This window comes from Odontesthes bonariensis, chromosome 13 (genome assembly GCF_027942865.1).
Source record: "Odontesthes bonariensis isolate fOdoBon6 chromosome 13, fOdoBon6.hap1, whole genome shotgun sequence".
Taxonomy (NCBI): domain Eukaryota; kingdom Metazoa; phylum Chordata; class Actinopteri; order Atheriniformes; family Atherinopsidae; genus Odontesthes; species Odontesthes bonariensis.
In genome coordinates this window covers 15,729,528-15,750,153 of record NC_134518.1, presented here as the reverse complement: position 1 = coordinate 15,750,153, position 20,626 = coordinate 15,729,528, and the positions used below count along the sequence as shown (strand labels likewise).

Here is a 20,626-nt window from a genome sequence, read left to right as displayed (position 1 = left end):
GTCAATGGGATGCTTTAGAGAGGGTTGCAGCTTGCTGAAACATTTGCCAGCATATCGGATGATACCAACTCCAACATTATTCATGTTACATTTTGACTTGTTCCAAGGATTTCTAGTGGGACTTGAGGTGCAGTGCTTACCTGAGACAGTAGCAGCCAGAGCAAAAGCAAATAAATGAGCTGACAGTGCATGATGGCAGTGCATAAGAGATAGACCCACTTGAACAGGAGACACTGACAAAATCGAGCCATTAGTTATTGTGGATGTTCGAGTATAAGACAGGATTGATACATCATGCTGCCCTTGAACATAAACTCTGAATTTGTCATCAAAATATTACAGATGATATTCACTAATAAATTGCCCGGGTAGGTTAGCGCTTGAAAGGTGTGGACACAACGAAGTTTGTCTGTTCGCCTTGAATAAGTATTTATGAGTGTTTCCCCTTTCAAAACACAAAATATGGATGCGGGTTTAATTAGATGAATAACACAGACTTTATTAATAAGCTCTGCGCGCTCAATTCACTGCCAATTGGGCCATTATTTACCACTGAGAAAAAGCAAGTCTGCTCTTAACTTGGCTGTGATGTAATCACATTTTGACTTTTCACTTCACATTCAATAGGTGGAAAAGTCCACATTTCAAGATTAGAGGAGAGTGCTGCACACCCGCATTACAGCCGGGAGAGTTGAAGTTGAATTCTGCCTTGAGCACTTGTGCCTTCAAGTAACTTGCTGAAGTAACATTTCAAACACTTCAACTCCAACAAATGTTTTTGCATTCAGTTAATGTTTCATTGTCCTTTCCCTGTTTTATACATTACAAGCCATTTGGTTTTAAAAACAACATGGTTAGAATTAGGAAAATATTATAGCTTGTATGAAATTGCATTAAATGGACACTGGCTTAGATTAAAATTGACCATCCTGTATGGATGAACCGCAGCTTCTATTCAAATACTTTGAAGTTGTACTGGACGGACCACGAAAGAAAAAATAGATTATTTCTTAATCAACATTGATACATTTCAGTTATGTGTATATTTAATGTTTTTTCCCCTTGAAATGGTGGGGATTGGGAGAAGACATTGTTTGAAAGAAGAGATTCTCCATTCATGCAAATCTATTTGGAATGCCAGAACAAGCTGTCAGAAGAACTGCCAAGCCACATTATTTCAAACTGATGGGATTTGGGAAATCTAAGATGACCTGGAATCTTTAACAAGAAATGGTCACGCAACACCTGCTGCATCAAACCTTTCTGCAATCATTATTGTGATCCACAATTTCAGCAGCATTGTTCTTGAATACAAAGGGATTATAGTGTTACAAAATGGCCGGGAGGCAGCGATGCACTGGCAGGTTAATATTTACGTGCCTTTATTTTCTGGAATAATAACTTTGTATAGATATTCCAGGGGTGGAGAGTAGGCTGCAGTGATAACCAGTGAATTGATAAGTTCAAAATGTTTTTTTCTTGTCATTTTTCTTGTGCACCACGTTAAGCTTAATGACTCTTCTTCATGCATGTGTGCAGTCTGATCCAGGACCATAAAAAACAAAAACGTATTTGTTAAACTGAAGAGGGAAGTCTTATCACATGGAGGTATGTTAAAAACTCTTTATGAATGGAGTTAAAAGAGAGCGTCTCAAATAGTTTGACTTAATAAACAGGTAGACCCAGGCATATATGTCTTTTTTTTTATAATAAGAAACAAGCAGAATCTTTGTTGGTAGCCAGTTACAGATCCAGATTATCAACAGGTCTGAATGTGACTCTAGTCTACATCAACCTTCGCTGCCCCTGGTAGACTGCTCGAGTCAGTACTGAAATAAGCTGGTTGCCCCTGTTTATCACCTGCAGAACTGAACGCTCCTATCTGTGGTGTTGTGTGGTTCCAAGTCCTCAGATGGTAGCTCAAGATTCCCCAAATTGCGAACTATGTAAGTTTTTGTTTTTGTTTTGTTCCAACCACAGATTTCCAGGAATAGACTGATTAGCAAGGTAGATTCATTTTTAACCTTTGGACACAGCTGGCTTTGTCTTACTTAAATGATCATTCAGTCTTCTCATCAAATTCTCAGCTAGAAACTAAGGTGCCCTTGGAGACAGAAGAATGAATAGAGCGCATTGGTTAAATCAGGAAGAAATGGAGAGAAATAAGTCAGGAAGTCATGATGAAAGGGAAGGAAGACCCTTTTGTGAGTGACTCTTCAGTTTGGTAGAGTTGACATTTTCCCCAGGCTACTTTAGCTACTCACCTGTGGCCGACCTTGCGCTGGCATGTCGACCCCTTTACTCTTCCACATCAGACACACTGATGTTTAAGAAGCAGGGGTGAACACGTTTGTGCCATTTTGCTGCTCTGAAACTTGACAGCACCTGGCTCCTTCAGCTTGAGTCACAGTGCTGAGAAAAGAACTAATGGATTCAGATTCCTATTCCCTTATATGATGGTTTAATTTAGTCCGACAATGGACGGCCTATACAGGATTAGTTGCTGCAGAGCACAGCAGAATGCGAAAGTGTGAGGGTTGGGGGGTGAGGGTAAGCTATACTGCGAGGCTGTCAGAACTCATCTTGGGCAGGGAGACATGCGTTCGGGCACACTTGCACTATCGTGAAATTACATCTCTGTGGCTCCTGATGCATATCATGTCTTCCAGGCATTTAATAAACAAGACAGCTAGCTTTGTTTCCCCATCCACTTTTCTTCTTTTTACAGTCTCTGCAGTTCCTAAATCGTTTAAATCGTTGTAAAAGGTGACGCCTGGGGCTTTGAACTTTTTAGTCCAACAAGTATAGGCATTACATATATGAAACGTTACATAATTGATTTAAAAACTGTGAAAATTCAATTTTACAAACAATAGGGCATTTTCCAGTGACTCAAAAATCCTGATGATGTATTTCCTTTTCTCAATTTAAAACCAGAGCAAAAGCTCCCACAATATTTCTTGTGTGTTTTATGAGGACTTAATTGAAAGCTGGAGGGTGAAACAGTTTCGTGGTGAATGAAAAAACAAGCCAGGCAGACACTGATGATGAAGTATGAGAGTCAAACTTTACTATAGCTTCGAATGTGTTTGAATTAGTGGCTCATTTACTTTTACCACTCCCAACTGCTTAAACCTGATAATGCCATTAAGTCATTGTTAATTGATTGAGCATTTAAGCAAAAATGACTGTAAACTATAAAGCTGAAGGCTTTCCTTTCCTTAATGCTACATTTAAGAGTGCACAAAGTTGCAATGGAAAATACATTTATTTTCAGTATGTTGCTGACGTACTCATAATCGATCTGTGCAAAAAGGCAGTGAATCATTCACGTACACATGATGAACACATGCAGGGATGTTGTTGAGTAGTAAAGTCTGACTTTAAACCAAAAAACAGGCTGTACAGTGTATGGACTATCTGAAGAAAGGTTTTGAGGAAAGTCATTTTCACAATGTCTGCTATCAACCATCTAAATGTTTACAAGTCATTGTTATTTCAGAACCTCTTTTTCCTGCTTGTTTACCAGTTAGCTGGCCTGTACATAAATGCAGCACAATGATGGAGTCACAATGGAGTTCAGTGTACTGCTTAGGGAACAGTAGCCTAAGGAGCTATTGATGCCTTCAAATGGAGTCATATTAAACATGTTCACAAATACACTCTCTTGGTGTAGTCATTGTGTTTGGCAAAAATCATTTTTAATTTTTAATTTGGGTTGCTGACTTCCCATGTCCCCTCAGCTCATGAGTTCTGTTTTGAAGGCAGCTTATCTTTCCAAGGTCCTCATTATCCAGAGTTCCATGGAATTAGCCATGGAACATAGGACCCAGGGTGCATAGGACTCTGGGTGAGCATTTGTAAAATGTGTATAAAATTGGGGGGGAAAAGGACCATTTGTCAGATTCGCATTTTCCATCCATCCATCCATTTTCTATACCCGCTGAATCCGTCAGTCGGGTCGCAGGGGGGCTGGAGCCTATCCCAGCGGTCATCGGGTGAGAGGCGGGGTGCACCATGGACAGGCCGCCAGTCCATCACAGAGCCACACAGAGACAAACGAGACAAACAACCTCACACACGCTCCTAAGGACAATCACCAATTAACCTAACATGCATGTTTTTGGACAGTGGGAGGAAGCTGTAGTACCTGGAGAAAACCCACACATACACGGGGAGAACATGCAAACTCCACACAGAAAGGCCCCAGCTGGGAGTGGAACCTGGAACCCTCTTGCTGTGAGGCAACGGTGCTAAACACCACACCACCGTGCAGCCCCACATTTGCATTTTGAGTTATATAAATCAGAACGAGAAAACCAAACTGGCTGAAAAGGAATGTAATAGCAGCAGTGTCCTTTCCACATGATTATATCCTTACAACAGGAAAATGATGCACATCTTGAAAAGGCACTGGGTGAACCATGGAACATACACTTGCCCAGTTAAACATTGGATTATACATTTATCTCTGCTACATTATTGTTCGTTACAGCTGGTGAAGGCTTACTCTTCAGTCCCTCTGTGGCACACCTGGAGGTTTCCATGAGGAGCAAACGTGGGATACAAAGAGCAAGGAGAATTGTCTTGTACTCCTTGCGAAAATTTTGGTTTAGTAGTCCATATATGACGGCATTGAGGCAGCTGTTGAAATATGCCATAAAATAGCTTGTGACAAAGAGCCACTCAGGTATGTTGGGTGCAACTTTCATTGGGTTGATAGCTACAGCCAAGCCTATGAGGTTCAGTGGAGCCCAGCACACAGCAAACAATACAAACACCATAAACATAGTCAGGAAGTTCCTCACATCACTAGGTTTCAGTCTGGTGCTTTGCTCTGGTTTAACCCGTTGTTTCACTTGTATCACGAGCACCCATATCCTCATGTAGCAGTAGGATACAACCAGCAGTGGGATCAGAAAGTGAATAATCACAACTGAGATTGTATAGTACGAGCTGACTGTCTGTGCGAAGGTGCAGGAGTAGATGCGGGGGTCGTACTGCAAAGAACCGACAAAGAAGTTGGGTACTGTGGCAATGGCTGTGAGCAGCCAAGTGAGGCCCAGGTAGCAGCAGGTGTTCCTTAAGCTGTACAGACGATCGTAGTGGAGGCTGTGGCAGATGTAGCAGTAGCGGTTAATGGCGATGGCTGTGATATTGAAAATAGAGCCGATGACACTGAGGCCCATGACGAAACCGCTGGCCTGACAGTGCAAATCACCCATGGTCCAGTCGTCGTGGAAAATGGCAGTCAGGACCAGAGGGTACGGGTACAGTGCCACCACCAGGTCTGCTACCGACAAGCTCACCACAAAGATGTTGCCTGAAGAAACAGAATAGATTAAGGTAACAAATTAAACATTACTCAAGCTGATGTTAAGTCATGTGACGAAGAAAAGTACACCCTGGTACAGTTCTTAGTATTAAAAAAATACTTTTCAGGTCTTGTGATTCGATGAACACAACCTCAAATGAACAGCAACACATCATTAGGCCAAACACCCGGCAAGGGCAGAATCTTAGCTCTTGGAGTAATAGGTTAGCCCAGCAGCTGGCAGGGGACAATTCTGGCCAGGCTACGAGCCAACTGAAAGCTTGTTCTCTGTGATGGGAGGTAGCCCTGTTCCCTGGCTTATCAAGCTCAGTGTTTCTTGACCGAGCGACTTCCAACATATACAGACATAAGATACAAGCTGTCTGACCTCGCCTTTCTGAGACTTTCAGTGGTACTCTGCATATTGAAAGCAGAAATACTCAGCCATAGCATTGACAGGGGATTTTACTACAAATATGCATTGTAACACATAGAAAAACATCTTATGGACATGGTAAAAGTTTAAATGTTTCAAGTTTAAATGCTTAAAAAGATCATACTAGTACAAAACAAACGATGCAATATGTTAGATTAAACTGTAATGTAGATTTTTGAGTAGTCTAAACATGTTGAAACATGCCTAACTTACCTAAAATTATGTTGGACACTAAAAATGCCATTCTATGACCTCATTTATGTTCATATTGCTTTGTTTATATTTTCCTCTGTAACATAGCTGTAGAAAAGGAAGCATATGAGGTCACAGCTGGGGACCTTATCTTACTGCTGGTTTTGGACCCCACTTTTGTTTTTCAGGGCTTTTAACCCCACCAGAGTCTACATTCATGTTTTAGTGCAAAATCCTTAGAACCATAGCATGGGTTTTTACAAGCTAAACCATCATGTCTCCTTCAGGGTGAAATTTTTGCTTTTTAGTACCATTACCAACTCAAAATTATTGCTGCCCCATTAGGGTATAAAGATTAGGAGATACAAATCGGAATCCAATTACAACAAATAAAGATTAGAATAAAGATCTAATTGTATCCGTCCACTAAGCCCTGGACCGGGAAAAATGTCCCATAAACTGGTCGATAGCCCAGTTTTACATTTCAACCTTGCTTTCCAAGTGAGATTTCCAAATCAACATCAGTATGGGTCCACACTATAACTATAACTGCACAGCTTCAGCACCTCGGAGGCAAGGGAACCAAAACCTCCTGTGAACTTTTAGAGGAAAAGAAAAAAAAGAGAAGGTTCCCAATCTTTTTTTTCCCGGAAGCCCTCATTACTTTTATCCTCCAAAAATCTGTGCCCCCGCCAAGTGTGCACACACGCGCAAATAATGAAATATTTCTCTCAAATCTTACTGGCACCCACTTCTAGAACAATCAGTCACACTTTCCTTCATCAAAAAAATCAACAGCCACCTGGGTTTGCAAAACTCTGGCCAGTGATGACCTGTCAGGTGTCATTTTTGTGACAGGAGCCTGTTTCTGACAGGTACATAGTGCTGGGTGGAAGGATAACCTAAAAATGTGTGTGTGACTAGTCAGGGTGCAACAGCATGTTCAAAACTTGTTTGTATCCAGTCTCCTGGAAATCTCTCCTTGACACTGAGTCAGCTTGAGGATGATCAAGAAAATCATCACAGCTGAGGTATTCTACGTAGCTTTAGGCTGGAAATGTAGAGATTCAACACTCATGATACCGTTGATGCGAAAACATTGGTAAAATGAGACTTAATTTTCCCCAGGAGCACTTTGATATGCAGAGTAACATTGATATGCCATGGAGAGGTTGTGGAAGGATGTTTGAAGCACAAAAGGGTGCATAAATGCGTACACACAGCGTCACTGTCACTGTTTCAACTGAAGAGGAATTTGTTGTGGCTCCAGGCCCTATTGACATTTTTCCAATTCTGGACTCCAGTTTGCGCATGAAGAGCATCTCAGTTTGTACAGTACAGAGTTGTTGATATGGTCTTTCAAGAATTCCTTTATTTCCCGCAATTCCAGAAACCAAACAAGAATTTGTCTAAACACATACGTAGTTGCAACAGTAGTGTGTCATACACTTCATCCTCAAACAGACCTTTGATACCTTCCTGTGGAGGAAAGATGTCACACACTTACTCTAATTTTTGGTGCCTCCTGATGGAGACAAATACCCTTGGTTGGAAACCACTGTTCTATTTGATGACACTAAAATATAATTTAGTTTGAGAATTGCTGTATATTTATGATATAAAGATATTTACATTTTGCTCAGGTCGTTGGTAAATATCATCGTATAGTACAGAGGACAATACAGATATAATCAGTTATCAGTAGATGCCAAAACAGCCCTGTTACCTCCAGGGAAAATAAATGATCAATCAGAGTTTACTAAATTTCCTGTTGCTAGGGGAAAATCTCCATCTCTTACACTGTGAAAAAAATAAAAATAAAAATGCAACAGATGCTAGCCTCCTCTTACTCTTCAAACAATCGCAATGCAACTTTTTCAAATCTACTGTAGCATCATTGATTGTGTAGCTAGTTGAAGCTAGTCATACAGAACACCAAAATACGGAGGGAAATGTACTACATTTTGACTTGGGAATCGAATAACATCCAGAAGACTGCAGGTGCAGAATCATGCTGCTTCTGTGTGTATATTGAGTGGAAAGGTTGAGAGACTAACTGTTTTGTTGGCCTTGCATCTTGTTTGATGAGGGAGAGTCCTCTTCCACCAATAATCCTTGGATATCAAACAGATTTGATGACATGAAGGAATTGTAGCAACAGGACTGTAGGAATGTAGCAATACAGTAAATCCAAAGACAACAACAAAAAAAAAACTGTAAATGCAACAACTAAGCTATAGCGTTTTTGGCTTTGTTAGAGGTGATGAGGCTCTGAGCCAGGCAGCCAGTATTGCAACACAGAGATATAATGAGCAAGGGAGAAATAGCCATTGCTTTCCTTTGAGGTGATAGGAACAGCTTTTGGGCGGATGTGCCCTGTAGGTCTCAGCTCTACCTTATTCCTAAAGGAGCAGTACGTGAAGAGTTTTTGACATTTCGTGATGCTACTGATTAGAGATGCTATGGCACTCCGTAAAATAATTATGAAGATATTGTAAAAATACAACCGAGATACTTATTTGATATGTATGTTAGACATTACAGTAGGGCACCTGGAGTTTTTTCAAAACTTGTACTTACAACCTGCTAAATGGACATCTTTTCAGACTGAGGTTGGTTTAACACAAGTGCCAGGAGGCTCTGTGACATGCTGGCAGTTTAAAAGCCGAGAACTGCAAGCAGTGCATGAGGGTCAGAGCGCACTGATAATGGTGTTTGACAGGATCATGACAGACCCAGGCTGGGACAATGACGCCATTTCCCAGAGCGTAGCATTCAATCAAAAGCTGCATGACTTCAAGTTTGTGTTTTTCTTGGAGGGGCTACTGAACATTTTTCACCACGCAGAGGTTTTTATTTTCAAGTTCTACAGGCCAAGAGCCATAATTTAGGGTGGACCTTCTGTCAAATCGATGCAACCATGGACCTAATCGAAACAGCATTACAACTGTTGTAAGCAGGAACTATGGTAAAAAAAAGTAATTGCAGGGGCTAGCAAGATTTTCAGGAAGAGGTCAACAGTGACCTCACTACTCAGAGAGATTTAGTGATTTGCTAGATCTTATAGCATTTCATCATCTTACCAAGCCTGGAGCATTCCCAGATGCTTAAGAGTATCGATTGATGCCTGGAGATTAATGGGGGCGTTAGTACCTTAGTACCTTACCTGCAGTAAAAAACATTTAGAGCACTCTCTGTTTGGAGTACCAGGATGTAATAGGGGAGTAAAGAAAACAGCTACTGAAAGCAGGGACAAAAAAACCTAAAACAACTTAAACCTCCAAAATTTCATAGCAGTTCAGCAAACAATACAATTATAATGCATCACTATCACATCAGACCACAAACTAACTAACTCTCGCTATTTTCTCAACTGCACAACATCCGTGTTGCTCCTATGTGCCCTGCAGCTGCCAAGCCTATCCTGCCACTGATCATCACTGGTCTTATCCTAAAACAGCAACACGGGACAATAAAGATGAGTGATTACGAAATCTAGCTGATCAGCTGAGTCTGCTAAGTTGTATCAGGTTTACAAGATAGTGTCTGTTTGTGCTTTTCCAGGTTGTTCCAGTTAAACTTTATAAAAAAAATTGCATCAAACTGAAAGCTAAAATGAAAAGTGGTCAAACCAAAAATTGACTCTGAAGCTTGTTAGAATTCTACAAATGCTTCTGCTGCATTTCTGTATCACTGTATCTGTATTTATATAAGTTTGCATACATTTGAATAAATCACTGCACGTGTTTCACGATATCCTGGCAGCACATGAAAAAATTAGGGGTGAATCAAGGCTTTTGCACACTATCGTGTCATGTTAGACAGATATCATGCAAAATGAACCTCTAAAGGTTGTGCTAAGTGTTATTTACCGAATGTTTTTTTTATTTTTTTATGTTTGCTTCCCACCTAAAACCATTCAGAGACAACCAGAGGAATCCATTCGTTTCAAAGACATCAAACAAAATGTATCTTAAAGTTTGGAAACACCACCAAAAGACTAAAACTTCTTCTTATTCAGCAGGGTTGTGTGTGGTACTTTTGCGTAGTCAATAAGCACATTTACATGTTGATCAAACACGATGTAGAAAAATGTGCCCTTCTGGTGGCACCGTACTGCGTCTTGCTTTAGCTCGCCCGTCAGGAAAGTCTCTAATTTTTCAAAGAACCCTTTGAACACTACTGTACTGTCTACTGCAGGAAAGACACTGAGTACTCATAAATGCTACAAACAATCCCGCTTGAAAAAGAAGAGAGAACAAAATATCCCTTTAAATCGTGTTTGCTCTTGTTTAACAACTTTGACCCCAGGAACAGACAGACATACACATCGAGAACAGCTTAAGTCAATAAAAAAACAGGGCATGGGTGAATTTAGTGTCCGATTACTTCCACACAAGCTCCTGTCTCCTTGAGATCCGAGAGCTGATGCTGGTGTGACACTGGCTCTCCTCAGAAGACATGAATTATGGAAAATGACATCTAACATGGTTACAGTGCAGCTGTTCTGTATAGCGAGGAATGAAACAGTAAATCAAATCGTAACTTTAAGTCAAAGAAGGAGATAGAGACCGTAAACATTGGACATTGTAACATTGGATAGGTCTTCTGCAAAACAAGCCCCAACGATAACCGTGTCACTGCTTTTAGTTAAGGATAAGGCTCACCAGTAAATAAAAAGGTTGCCCCAGTAAACACACAGTGTTTAGAGACATTCAATACAATCTACTAATCTTTTCAAGTGATGAAAAACTTGATTGTAATAGTAGGTTCCCAAGGAAATATAAATGATCAAGCTGACCGAGCCAAATAATGAAAGAGCGGTTTACGAAAATGTGATTTGCAACTGGATGACATGATCGTTGTCCAGCATTAATTTTCTCCTGCAACCTCATATGAATCACTAAAACATGAAAATATGTCTTCCGTAAATAATGTTATTATCAATTCAACAAGGCTGCAATTAAAGTGTGCCAGATGTTGGGGTAATTCCAGTCCATGCTGGTCTGAGAAAACATGAACCGTGATCCTGAAGCTGAAATGTTAAGGAGCGATGCTCCGGGTCACTCATACAACAGCTGAAACAACAGCACTAAGTGGACTTGAAACACAAGTTGGCTATCAACTCACAGTGTCCGAAGCTTGTTATAATGCACCCTGCACCGTAGGGACAACGCAGCTACAGCATGGTTTAGTATCCAGTCAAAGTAGATACTACATGCCTAAACTTGATGCATACCGGGAAATAAGAACATAGAGCACTTTAAATGTCCTTTTTTTCATACCCCTCAAACTGGAAAAGGTTCTAAGGTTGTTCTTTTTCATTCAATTAAATATGGGTTTTATATTTTTCCACCAACCTATGCAGTCAGGGGCTGTGTAGTCAGAGTCAATTTCCAACTCACTAAAACAGCATGAGCCATCTCTCGAGCCTGCTGAGATAAAAATAAAAGCATTTGTTCTTAGTCCCCGAGTCAGCTCAGTGGGCAAATCTGTCAGATTGCATTTGTGACGCTCCCAGCACTTGCTGTGAGCATTTGTCATTGTGAAGAGTTTTGATTCCTCGCTGACATCATGAATTCAGTACTATCATGGCTGGACAGGGCATGCTCCAGCTTTGCAGCTCCTGCTGGCTGAACCCTCTCTCACGCTCATTGTCAGGAGGATGAGGTAAGTGCAAAAACGCCCCTGCGAGGATTGTTGTGAAGCGGCCAGATGACTGCCTTTGTTTTGTTGGCATCCATTATTAAAACACCGGACAAACCATTACCTCACTCTATGTGGGTAATTAACCAACTTGGCCAGAATAGTGCTCATCACACCCCAAATCCCAGCGCTTAAACAATCATTGTTTTTGTGTAAAACAGGCGAAGAACAAAGATGTTCTCACACCTGCTGCATGCAAGGATAGAGTCGTGCCCACTGACCTCTTCTGGAGCTATAATTATCGAGTGCAAGTTGAGAGGAGCTCAACCTGAATGCTGATTCGTTACAGGCCAGCAGGGACAGCTGACACGTAGCCTTTAACTTCTCTGATACTACCCTGTAATTATTTGATTTTTACAGTGGGCTGCACCCTCACAAAACTGTCAGCCGAGTGAAATGTTGCATCAAATCAGCTGACTCTTGCTTTAAGTGTCTCCTGAGAGCTGAGCGGCCACCCGGCCAATTCCCACCCAGTGTATTTTCCCTGTTTTGGTGAATGAAACACTTTCACCTCACGCTCAGGACCAATCCAGCTCACCAGCACATATGTAACCAAAACTGTCCCACACCCTCACCCCTATAATACAAAGATATAAGATATGATATGTGTTAGAGTTGGCTGTGTGCACAATCTAGGTATAGTCATGGCATATTTTACCAGATGTACAGCAAAAATGAAAACATAGGAGATTAAAAAAAAAAGATATGTTGGAGCAAGTGCAGGTTAATGATGAAGATGCAATCTTCACGAGATAAACAAAAAGGCAAAACAAAAGCCTGCCAGACAAGTCGCTTCTCTGCCTCACGACTTGCACGACTGTGTGCACACGTACACTTCAGGGGCTTATTTTCCCGGGTCCCACCCACCGTCTGTGTTCCATCACTCTCACTGCTCATAACTGGAAACGTGACACACTGCACTATGCTTTGATTCACTCAGCTATATTTAAATGCCTTTGAAGGAAAAATGAACCCCCCCCCCCCCGTAAAAAAAGTAAGAATAGATTTGTCGGAGCACTGGCATTGCTTATTAAAGTGGATATCTCAAATTAGATTAGATTTGACTTAGTCTAGTTATGATAAATAAGCAAGAATAACCTTTCAGCAAGGGCATTAGCACTGATGAATTAGTAGTGACGACTACATGAACTTGCGCACAAAGGGCCAGAGAATTTAGAGGAGTTCAACATTAAACTGACACGAGCAGCCCTTTGGTCATGCAGCCTGCTATGAGCTCGGCCATAAACATCACCATCATCAACATCATCATTATCATCGGAGGCCATCTACCAATCACGCCCCATGTGTCTGAGAACGTAAGACTTGCTGGCCCTGAGAGAAATCAGACCATCAGGACACAAGTAGTGTCTGGTGCAGCGCCTGTTAGGCACAGTCCCAGAGAACGTGTGAAAATCCAAATTTCGACAAGGAGCCTCCTTCAGATTAAGTAGATTAGAATGAATGTAAAAATTAGATTACACTTCCAAGTGGGATCTAGTCAGATTATCCTAATCTTATAATGTCCTGTTACAAGATCAAAAAATGTCATCTCCGATATTGTTTTCAGGAAAAGAAGACATGCTTAATGTAGTGCGCTAAGTGATATTCCCCATGGATCTGTGCTGTCAATTTAAATTGGCTTCTGGTCTGACTCACAAAGTCCACTTACTCAATTAACCCCCCCTCTGGACGTTTTTTTTTTACTTCTTCTTTTCTTTTTTGGGAAGGGAGTGGGGAAATGTGTTCATGACTGTGGAGAGACTGGGGGGATGTGATGCATGATTTAACAAAGTTCAAGTCCTTGCTTAACTTTACACATCCCATGACCCACAGCTCTGAACACGGTGGCACAAACTACACATGCATCCACACGCTTGTTTCTTTTCCTTCCATCTGCTCCCTTTATCCTTCTCTCTCTTGCATTTTGTGAGTGTATTTTTAGCCCGGTTAATCCCAGTGGGAAACTCTAGCGTTAACATCCCATTGGCACTGCTATAGTGTCATGCTCTACACACTGAGACGATAACGGTAGCTCCTGTAACATTTGCACGCTTGACAGAAATTGAGAAGCAGCAAAACTAGACATTAAGGTACCAATTGTTATTAGGGCACTGAGAAAATGTTACTTAGGCATACCAGCACCTACCAAATGTATGCATGTTCACACTTTTTGTTATTGTTGCGGTGGATAGTGGAAGGATGCAGCGTGCAGAACGAGAAAGCTGAGGCGAAACCGAGCGGAAAGGTCCTGCTGCTGTGTGTGTCAGGGAGCAAACCAGCAGCCTGAATAACGTAGAATAGAAAAAGAGATAGGATGTTTTCAGCAATTCTAGCTTCCAAAGAGACCACATTGTCTGAGTATGGCTTTTACCTGCTGTAAATCATAATTTACACAATTTATAGTGAAAGAATGTTGTTGTGTTATCATGCCATCTATCAAATAAATGGATTTTTGTGTCAGCTGTTCGGAGCTCTTCGGCTTCCTCTTTTGGAAACTGTGTACAATTAAACATTTATTCAATGTGAGCTGAACCTATAAATAGCTTGTTGGGAACAGAGAGGAGGTTGTTGATTGGCAATTTCAGCAATTCAAGGACACACTTAAAAGAAAAAGGAAAAAGATAGCTGGATAGTATAAGCCTCTGCTGGAGTTTCAGGCTACTTCTCATACATTGAACACTCCTACACTGAGGACTCCTGTGTGACTCTCCTGTCAGTTAGTCCAATTAGAGCAAAAGAGCATTGAGGTCAGCAAGTGTGGGGCCAATGACTCCTGACCTGTTGTTTGAGACCAGTCAACTGTGTCCTTTTTGCAAACCAGAAAATCTAATTATTGTTTGGGGATTTTTTTTAAACTTCTTGCCAAACAGCTCTTGGCTGAGCACATTAGATGTGTTATGTAAAGTTTTTGAACTTGTAATTAAAAGCTCATCGTTCCAAACAATCACTTACCTAATCCAGCAGCCTTGTTTAGATGTTCTCATCAGAATAATATTAGGTTGTGTTTGTCGAGGTTTAGGGTATTGCACGAGCAGATGGCTTTCCTGACTCTGTTGGCTCGAATGGCCACGGTGCATACTGCTCATCTCGCAGAACCTTAAAGTTCAAAGCGGCACAACATCAAATACGGAGTTCTTGTAGCTCTCAGATATGTTTTTAGGCTGTGAGACATGTCTGATACCACAGCTCATTGCTCTGTTCTTTTTTGAAAAAACTAAATCACAAGATTTGTTACAATTAAGGTAAAATGAGGCTTTCAGGTTCTTGTGACTCCAGAACATGATGTGTATCATGTGTTTCAGAACTACTTTATTTCCAAAAGAAAAAAGAAAGAAAAAAAAATGTGTTTACTTAAATTACAGTGTATTTTAATTTCTCAAATTGTTCTGTGACTGTTCCTTCTCCTTGCTGCTCCTGTTTTTCTACCCCAGGAGACACTGGCTAAATATATAAATATATCATTGTATCTGTTTTCTATAAAGGGACATGAACTACATCGCACATAATTGTCAACCATAGAGAGATGACAGATAGCTGCATTTGCTTCGGGACTGTGTGAAATTGAGGTCAGCTGCAAAGGCGTGACAGGGAAAAATCTGAATCCTTGAACCGAACGGCGACAGGATCTGGTGGCTCTATTAGCTGTTGGAGACACTTTGTTGGCATGCTGTGGGACCATTTGTCCCCTCAGAGCGAAGGGTCACTGCAAATCAATACAGTTGTCCTGTGTGATCACCTCTGTCCTACAGCATGTGGACCATTTCAATCCTGATGGGAGTCCAATCTTTCCCAGAATGTTCCCATAAATAGACCATGAGGGATCACTGAATGGTTAGATGGATTTGAAAAAAATGATGCGCAAAACAAAGTGAAGCATTTACAGATATTACAGATGTTATTCATTTGATGTTTTTAGTGTCTTCAGAGGCCAAGAAGTAAAGAGTTTAAGGAGGTTGTTCATTCACAAGACTTGGGTAATAAAAGCTGTTTTGGGAAACCACGAGTTTGAAAGGATATTTCAATTTCTAATAGCAAAAGGTTCCTGTGTTTTATAAAGAGCTGCATACTGATTTCAAAGAAAAAATAAAACCCTGACAGAAGCAGAGCTGTTGTTTTCCGCATAACGAATAGGAGCACCTTTACAAACCATGACACACGAGACAGCTGTCATCTTTTACACTGAAGCTATTTTTGAATCCGTTCACAGTAATACCGGAAAATATATATTTTTTAAATGGGTTAAAAAAAAAAAAAACACATCCAAAGTCAGACCAGATCATAAATAAATCATGACTCCTTTCAGAACATGGCAAATGTAACAAGAAGAAAATACGGGTTTGACATAAAACCTGTGGAAAAGGATCTATACAGCAGCACTTCTCACCTTGGCTGTTCATTAGACGTTGGGGTCATGATATAAGGAGGGTTATTATTTATCTGGGATGGAGACACCAAGGGTAAAGCCAGATCCTGGCAAGAGGGTGTTATTATTTATAGAGAGATATGAAGGCAGGCATGCAAGGCTGTGGAAAGTCCATCACACTGAGACTGGAGTCTCTGTTCAGATAGCAGCCTGATTGGGAAGCACGGGAGTCACAGGCTGCACTTAGATTACATCCTTTCAGTTATGAATGAAGCGAGGAAAGCAGGTGGGATCCCACCAAAAATTATTTCTCATTGTGCTTTTTAATGAACAAAGTCAGCTGTTGGGCATTTCTCCTGAAAGAATAAACCAGTCATGTCACAACAGTTCTAATGAAATTAAAGATGAAAGTTTCTGTTTAACCCTCAGTTGGAAACTGAATAACCATGGACCAGTAAAGTGTAAAATTCCATCATCTCCCAAGCTAAAGTCAACATCAACACTTCGTTATGTCTTTGTGTCTCACCTGCGTTCCTGAGCTTTTTGTTCCTGTATACGGACAGGATGACGAGGACATTGCCCAGGATGTCTACCACTATGGTGAAGATCAGCACGCTGGCCAGCGCAGTGGACACCCGGGCGGATGAGGCGCTCAGCTCGCAGCCGCTCTCATTCCGCGAACAGTTCCAATTGTTCGCATCCTTAACCTCTAAATCCATCTCCCCTCAGGATGCAGCGGCCATGATGGAGATAGGTACTTTACTGTTCCGTTGAAAAATGCAGAGGAGAAAAAAAAGTAGTGACCAGAGATTCAAAATGACCTCATGGGAGGGGGTTTTGAACTTCTTGGGGCGCGAACCCACACTCCTCGGTTCATGGAGCGGCGGGATGACGCAAGCCATGACAAAATCATAGGGACACTAATGCACTGTGGCATGAAGGGGAAATGAATTTCTCTGGTGATAAAGACGAAAGAGACTCGGGTCTTAATGCGATCCTCCGTGTGGTCCTAGTCAGTCACTGAGGCTCCTGCCACGCGCCGCTCCATTCTGAGAGGAGAGCGCATGTGAGCGCTCTTCTATGTGTAGGCTAATGGGAATGCAAGTGAGAGAGAGGCTCGTGTGGACAGGGAAAAACCATAAATAAATATAAATATAAAATAATTCCCTTTTTTTTTTGTCCTGGGTCTTGTCTTCAGTCAGTCAGATTGCAGCGCTTGTTAAAAACCTGTCCCTTTTATTATCACGAACTGTTTAAAAAATAGCTTGTGCGTCCTGACCCCCTCCACTGTGCCATATTGTCATAAAATGACTCCCACGACCCGACCGACCGAGGAGCAATGGATTCGAACAGTGGCAAGAATAGTGTTGCTTTTTTTAAATTGATTGTTTGTAACTTTAGCCATTTGTTTCAAACTTTTTTTTTTTTTCATTGTGAACAGTTTCCTGTGTGAATGGAAATGGCGCCTTCATGTGTCCAATGCAGACTCTTACAGTTAAAAACATTAAAAACAAAGTGTAGTTGATTTTCTACGGCAAAGACCAATGCACTAATTTAGTTAATCCTTTAGATTATGATCTATTTCATATCAACCCGGCTCACTTTGTGTTGCCTGTGAGAGTTGAAGAAGTTGTTGAGCAACTCAACCAAGCTCCAGTCACTTAATAATTTATTCAAACTTCACTGATTTATGAAATTATGGATGATGGTAAATGTCTAAATATCCAAGCTTTTAAAATGCTTTCCTTTGGCTGTTTAAAGTTGTCAGTGAAGGCTGCGGTTTGACCATCACTGGTTTTCAGTTATGACACACAAATTGAAGTACTTGTTCACTATCTTTTTTCCATTAGATCTAGGAGATTACAATTCTGCTTCTGGATTAGGGTGTAATTTTTCTGTTCATTGATGAATGATTGTCATCCATAGGCTATATATTGAATACATAATGAAATTGTGTTTCTTAGGATCTTTATCAAGTACAAAAGTAATATAGATCAATTGTGACCTTTCAAACATCATTCAAAGTTCATTCAGGTGATTGACTCAAAAGCAGCAAGCAGATTAAGGTCAGGTTGTGTGTATTGTGCTGATACACATATTCTGTGATGTTGTCACTGTGATCTTTACAGCCACGGGAGCAATTTAGAACAGAATGGTCGATGCAAGCAGAAAGCTGGTGTTGTTATATCACTGCTGTTAAACTTCTAATGTCATGTTTGCCATGGTTTCCTGCAGCTCAGTCTCCTTGAACAGTGTGTGAGAATTTATCCAATCTGAAAAGAGATTTTTTATCTTCGGGGTGAGAAAATATTGGCGTAATGCCTGTGTCCACATGACTGTGGGCATGTTGGTCTGAGTAGCATGAGAGGATCCTCAGAGAAAAGGACAAAGTGTAGGTTTGAACAGCTAATACTGTGAAAAGTAACTTGGGTGTGTTTGTCCTCCAGATGCTCAGCTGCGAGGGTCAGTCTCTGTGTTTTAATTGTTAAAGTGATTCACTTGAGATTGTCTTCAGTCAGTACTGTGGGTGTGAGTTGTAGTGACACCCTACTTTTTCAAACTGATGAATGGTAATCCATATTCGGTCACAATGGTCTTTCCTTAACTTCATCCCATCCTTTATAAAAGGAAGACGTCTCTTTACACCTCAAAATCTTGATGATTGTTTGGTCTTTTTGGGTTTACTGTAGGGTTACGTCTATACCAAATGTTCGTCACAATCAAGTACAGATAAATCCAATGAGCATTTGAGGTTGAGCACTAAATAGCTCAAAGAGAGAATCTCACAAACATGTACGAGCATCCTCAAACTAAAGCGTTACTTTTGTGTTATTTTTCAGGCCAGTAACAGGGAGTGGTAACGCGAGCCTGCGAACATCTTCAATGGTCTCAAAGGCAATAGAGCACCGTAGGTGTTCTGTTAATCCACAAACATATCTGAAGCACCACATTTCTATGACAAATTGACTGCCCTGCTTCACTCTTGTCATTGTAGCTTTAGGTATTGGTGCTGCCTTGACTGTCTGATTCAATGTTTTTCTTCCTTGTAAAAAGCACATGAAAAAGTCTCTAAAGTCACAAAACCATCATGATATGATAGGTTCATTGCCCAGTTATATGGTGAACTATCAACCTTCTGTGCTGGGCTTGTATAGGCTTATTTTGCATTGAACTGAATGTGTCAACTTGAAGCAACAACAAACTGAGTATAGTTCTAAACTGACAGTTTGAATCAGTGTGAAAATCCTGGGCATGAAGGATGATGCTTTTACTTCTTGATGCCCACATCCAAAAAGTATTTGAAGCGTAATGCGTTTGCTTTGCTTGGAAAAGAAAATGAAAGCTGCGGAATCTGGGGTTACATATTGCTTTGCTGCTCTGAAATAAACAGAATAAATAGCTTCTGATATTCACCTTTATAACTCAGGCTGGGTGACTTCCAGTTGTTATTATTCCATGTTCCAAGAAACACAAAAGTGGGCTGTGTGTTGGGTCCACGATGCTGTGCAGTTCAGGGTGTATTCTTCAGTGCTATCACAAATGCACTAAGATTAGAATTCCACACATATTAGCTTTTTTATTAAGCTGCACTGATGTGGAGAGACATGCCAACATGATTCCAAGCTCCTACCAGTGAAAATGTACTTTGTAAATCCAACTACTTGTTACCTCTACAACCAGCATTTCTACTCATGGTGATCCTAAAGAAAATCATCCAGACTTACTCCTCTACAACCCCTCTCTAACCAGAATTTCCTCAGTTTTAACCTCACAACAGAGTTCATCTTGTGACTTGGTCATCACATCAGCTTAAGCTTGTTCAATGTCTCATAGTACAAACATCATGTAAACTGAATGAAGGGTTGGAATCAATCAGTGGCTGTCCCTACCAGGCCTGTTATAAAACTAGTGCTGATTTTCAAAGGTTGCCATACATGGCACATTCATCGAGCAGACACCCCAGGAAAATTTTATGCAAAATGGGAGCAGCTCTGTTGTGCATCACTGCTGCAGCACTCAGTTTGGTAGAGCTGGAGATGAGAATTTTTAGAACAATCACACCAGTGTTCACTGACTCCTTGCTCTCAGGCTGTTTCCTCTCTAATTTACAGTTTTGATTTGATGGAAGTAAAAAATTGAAAAAGCTAATGTGTCCTGGACATTTTTAAGGATAATGAGACTTATTGTATGTCGATATCCCTGAAGTGTTACTTATCCATGGAGCCTGGAGGTGTTCATTTTGCCTAACAGTTGTGCAGCTGTTACTGACATTTTTTCTTTTTTCAAAAAGTTCAGGAGGGAGAGAATCGGTGGCGTAAACTCAGTGTTTGTGAGGATAAACCAAGAGTTCATAAGGAAATATCTGTGTGCCTTTACAATGAATTAGCGTTGTTTTGCCTTTTGATTGAAGTGATAGTGAAATTATATTTTCATACTATCATTTTGAACCATATTTGGACAAGACAAATCCCATTTCCTACTTTATAACATGGGTGAGATTTTAAATGTTAAGTTATTCCCAAATAAGGAAGCTTATAATGAAAATGCATGTCCTTTGTTTTTAATTTTCTTGCTCTGATAAAACCGCAGTCTGCATATAAAGAATAAGAGATAG

At 40.7% G+C, this 20,626-nt stretch overlaps 1 protein-coding gene across 1 annotated transcript; it reads right to left on the bottom strand.

Annotated features, from left to right (window-relative positions):
• Positions 1-3,151: 3,151 nt before the first annotated feature.
• mtnr1c (melatonin receptor 1C) lies at positions 3,152-17,061 on the bottom strand. Its single transcript, XM_075480587.1, has 2 exons — positions 16,538-17,061; positions 3,152-5,323 (listed from the first exon to the last, which is right to left on the bottom strand). Exons 1-2 carry the CDS (start codon positions 16,728-16,730, stop codon positions 4,458-4,460), a joined length of 1,059 nt encoding a protein of 352 aa, XP_075336702.1. The 5' UTR covers positions 16,731-17,061; the 3' UTR covers positions 3,152-4,457.
• Between the last annotated feature and the right edge of the window lie 3,565 nt (positions 17,062-20,626).